General features: G+C 41.4%; 1 protein-coding gene across 1 annotated transcript; it reads right to left on the bottom strand.

Moving 5' to 3' along the window:
* Nucleotides 1-404: 404 nt before the first annotated feature.
* LOC108904648 lies at nt 405-3890 on the bottom strand. The gene has a single exon (XM_023454285.1). The coding sequence runs from the start codon at nt 3888-3890 to the stop codon at nt 405-407; it is 3486 nt and encodes a 1161-aa protein (XP_023310053.1).
* Nucleotides 3891-4635: the final 745 nt, after the last annotated feature.

Here is a 4635-nt window from a genome sequence, read left to right on the forward strand (position 1 = left end):
TTATGTATGCTGTCAATTGCTTCGTGATAAAACTACCCGTTTTACCCTAAGCAGACGGTTCGGTTTTTTCCAAATAAAGTCGCAAGATCTTGAATAAATCTTTATTCTTTAGGTGTATTAGAATCTTTTTCAAAAGTAAAATGCAAACGAAAAACTTATTTATTTGACACTGACTGTTCTCTTTTTTCTGCCTGCCCAGATTCTTTTTCCAAAAAATATTCACCAAGAGTGGCTCTGACATCCTCCCACCTGAGGCATGTTTATAACAAATAAGCATGGCTCATCATATTTCCAGAGCCAAGAAAGCAATCAGTAAACAAGCACAACAAATAAAAACATTAGTTTAAGTATAACCTAAAGTAGAACAAACGGGAAAGGGAATATCTATCTATGTAGGTGTTTGTCTAATAATATTGACAGTCAGAATACCTAACCGGGGTTTTAACATTTCGCCCACTTCGCGTAACTCTCACTTCCGATTCGGGTACTCTGCTTTTTGTCACTCCCGATTCCGCACTTGCACTTTCGTTTCTTGAAAGCGGCTCTGATCCCATGAAGAAGTCCGAACTGCCACCGTTTTCCATCTGAGAGTAGTCTGCTGCACACTCCAATGGATACAGCCGTTGTATAGGTCTCAGAAATTGACCCCTTTCCGTAAGGACCTTGACCAGTCGAACACGCCCGTCATTTCCAGGCAGGAGCTCGATTACACGACCAAGAGGCCAATTTGCTCGTTTGTCTTTATCGTTACTCACAAATACTACTTCTCCCACCTTCACTTGGCTTTCTTTATTTCTTTTGGACCACCATTTTAATTGGCCCAAATACTCGTTGCGGAACTTCCTCCGAAGATCTTCCAACAACTTTTGTCTGTGTAACACCTTCCTAGATAGCGACTGTTGATCAACGGCATCACAATCTGGAACGTCACCTGGTACCTGGTCTCTAAGAAACATCACTGGCGTTAGAGGTACCAATTCATTAGCATCCGATGAAGGGCAAGTAAGTGGCCTTGAATTTATGACTGATTCACAATCACAGAGGACAGTTGCTAGACTTTCATAATCCAGCGAAGAACGCCCTAACATTTTCCTTAAAAGTTGTTTCAAAACGCCCACAAGTCTTTCCCAAAACCCACCCCACCACGCAGCCGTAGGTGGGTTAAATCGCCATCTTATGCGTTCGGCACTACTATGCTCGGCAATTTTCTGAAAGTCTACTAGCGAGAAAGCGTTTTCGGTACCGACAAAGTTTGTCCCATTATCACTATATATGGTTTTCGGACGACCTCGCCTGGCAATGAACCTTCGCAGCGCTTGCATAAAATCCGCCGTTGATAACGATCTACATAGTTCTAGATGGACTGCTCGATATACGGCACATGTAAAAAGGCACACCCATACCTTTTCTCCAGTCTTGAGATACAAAGGACCCGCAAAGTCTACACCCGTTATTTCAAAAACTACGGCATCTCGAATCCGATCCATCGGTAATGGTGGGGAACTTGCATCAAACGGCTTAGCATTATGTCTTTTACAGACGACAAAACCAGAAATCGCTGATTTTATTGCCCGTCGACCGCCTAAAATCCAATGTCTTTCTCGTAAAATACTCATCAGTCCTTGGGCACCAACATGGCATAACTTAACATGTTCCCCAAATATCAACCGATTTACCACTGAGTGTTTGGCAGGCAAAACGATTGGATATCGAAAATTTTCGTGATCCTCTCGATTACTAATACGAGTTTTCAACCGAATTAAACCGTTCTTGTCTTTAAAGCCATTCAGGCCACGTAATTTCTTATCATTTTCGTTCGCAAACGATTCTTGTTGTATTAGTTTGAGCACCAATAATTCTGATTTATCACATTCTTCAGCACTCAGGTCTCCTTTATGCTTGTCATACTTATTTCTAGAATTGTGTATAAATCGAAGTATCCACGCGCACATTCTTAGAGTTTTCAGGTATTGTGAAAAATAGTATAGATGCCAGTTTTCTAACGTCATTATTTTACTCTCACTGTTGAGTAGTACAGTAACCAATTTTTTCTTCTTTTCTTTATTAATCTCCTCTTCATCATAATGCAGATTATCCCGAGGCCAACACGACGAGTCTCGATATAACCATGACGGGCCCTCCCACCATGTCGATTCGAGCAATTGTTTCGCAGAACAACCTCGAGATGGGAGGTCAGCTGGATTCAGCGTACCAGGAACATGATGCCAATTTTTGTCCGAAGATGCTGTCCGAATTTCCTTCACCCGATTCCAAACAAATGTTGACCATTCTTCTGGTCTTCTAATCCAACTGAGTACTGTTGTCGAGTCACTCCAGAAAAAACTTTCTAGTTCACTATTTAGATTTTTTCTACACATTGTGTATAGTCGAACTGCTATGATAGCTGCCATCAACTCGAGTCGAGATATTGACCATGTTTTTAAAGGCGCTACTTTCGCCTTGGCTGCCAAAAGATGTACAAATACCTCGCCATTCTGCACTCCCCTTAAGAAAACAACTACAGCGAAAGCTTCCTTGCTCGCGTCACAAAATGTATGCAAGGCCCATTGGTCTGCTTCTGCGGAGCCCGCATGTATCCATCTAGGGATTCTAATAGCTGATAAATACGGCAACTCCTTCATCCACATTCGAAAATGTGTTTCAATTATAGGGTCGACCGGTGTATCCCAAGTAAGCTGTTTTTCCCATGTCTTTTGAAGCAACAATTTTGGTATTAGCGTTGTAGGACAAGTATAACCAATAGGATCGAATACTCTCTGAGCTTGTGATAGCATAAACCTCTTAGTCACGAGTTTATTTTCGAATTGCTCTGTGGTGTTATCGTCTTGGTTTAGGCTTAAAGTATCGTTCTCTTTGTTCCATTTCATTCCCAACACGGAAGTGGAAATATCAAGGTTGCCATCTTGGACTTGATATGTATGCACCCACCCTCTTAAATCAAACTTGCCTTCAGCCATTACGATACTAGCCTCTTCGACAAATGTTCTCAACTCTTTGTCATTTGCAACACTGGTTACGCAGTTATCAACGTAAAAACCATCTGACAATTTCATGATGGTATCCTTTGAAAAAGGTTTGGAATCAGATTCCTTCAACATCTTGGACAAATGGTACTCTATTGTGGCCCCTAAGAGAAACGGACTACTGTTGATTCCGAACACCACACGACGATGGCGATACACTATTTGTTTACCCTCACTGTCAGACCATAAAAAACGAAGGAAGTCTCTATCAGCCTCATGTATGCTAATCTGTAAAAAGGCTTTTCTAATGTCTGAGACTACACCAATTCTCTGTCGCCTGAATCTTAGCAAGATACCAGAAATCAATTCAATCAAATTCAGACCCTTCTCGAGGCACTGATTCAAAGAGGGGCTGTCTCTTTCTCTGGCAGAAGCGTCAAAAACAGGCTTTATTTTTGTGATCGCGCTGCTGGGTTTTATTACCTGCCTATGTGGTAAGTAGTGAGCCACCTTTGTAGGTTGTATCTCGAAAACTTCTTCGATAATATTTTCGTACAGCCAATCTCTAAACACCTGGTCATACGCTTCGAAATATCCGTCATTAATAACTTTCTTAACAGTATTCTCCAATCTCTTCTTAGCCATCTGATAGTTGCTTGGTAATGCCGGATGTCCTTCTAACCACGGCAGTCTAACTTCATACCGACCATCTACGTCGATTGTGATGGTTTCCAGGAAAAATTCTTTAGCTGCCAACGCTGTTTCCTCACGAGTCATTCTTTCAGCAGGATCGTTTATACCTAAAACATCAAGTTCCCAGAGATTAGTAATCGAGGCATTGTTAACGAAAAGGGAAACAGAAATCATAGACAAGCTTTGAGGTTTTTCCAGGGGTATCTTGCCCATCATGGTCCAGCCTAGTAGTGTTTCGATGGCTACCAGCCCGCATTTCAGAACATATCGTTTTCCTGTGTACAGCTTTCCTGCAATATCGGAACCTATTAAAAGTTCTATAGGGGCATCGTCATATGAATCCGATATCTGGATATTTAACAAGCGAAGTTCTNGCTAGGTCGATTGCAAGCAGGGGAATTAATTGGGAAAGCCTAGGGCAAAACAGCGTCAATTGATATTGCCTTGTTTGGATTCCAAGCCACAGGAATATTACCACTTGATCCGGACATTATTCATGATTATTTTTGCGCTATTGCTGATTCTTCATCGTCTGATGTAAATCCCACTTTAGCCATAACAACAACACCAGCTTCAGGACCCCAGACAGTTGCTATTGCGGGTACATCTGGAATTCACGGCAGGAACAGAAGTGCACCTAAGACATCACAGACGAAAGAAACACCGTCAAAGTTTTTATCAGAAATCAGTCCCATACCTGTCATCCAAGAAAAACAAAAGAAAGGAAAGAAGCTGTCAGCCGAAATCTCAACAAAGGAACTAAAAACTATTGCCACAAACACGGAGAAAACTAACAAGAAGAAAGCAAAAAACGGAAATTAAACTGAGAATAAAGATCAGGAGAGGAGTAAAGAACTCGATACGTCTTCTAAGAGAGTTTGTCAACACTGATGAAAAAGTTGGATAGAGAAAGGAAAAGTCACAATGAGAACTATTGCGTGGAATGTCTAGACAATTA

The sequence above is a fragment of the Anoplophora glabripennis genome, unplaced genomic scaffold (assembly GCF_000390285.2).
Source record: "Anoplophora glabripennis isolate ALB-LARVAE unplaced genomic scaffold, Agla_2.0 scaffold210, whole genome shotgun sequence".
NCBI lineage: Eukaryota > Metazoa > Arthropoda > Insecta > Coleoptera > Cerambycidae > Anoplophora > Anoplophora glabripennis.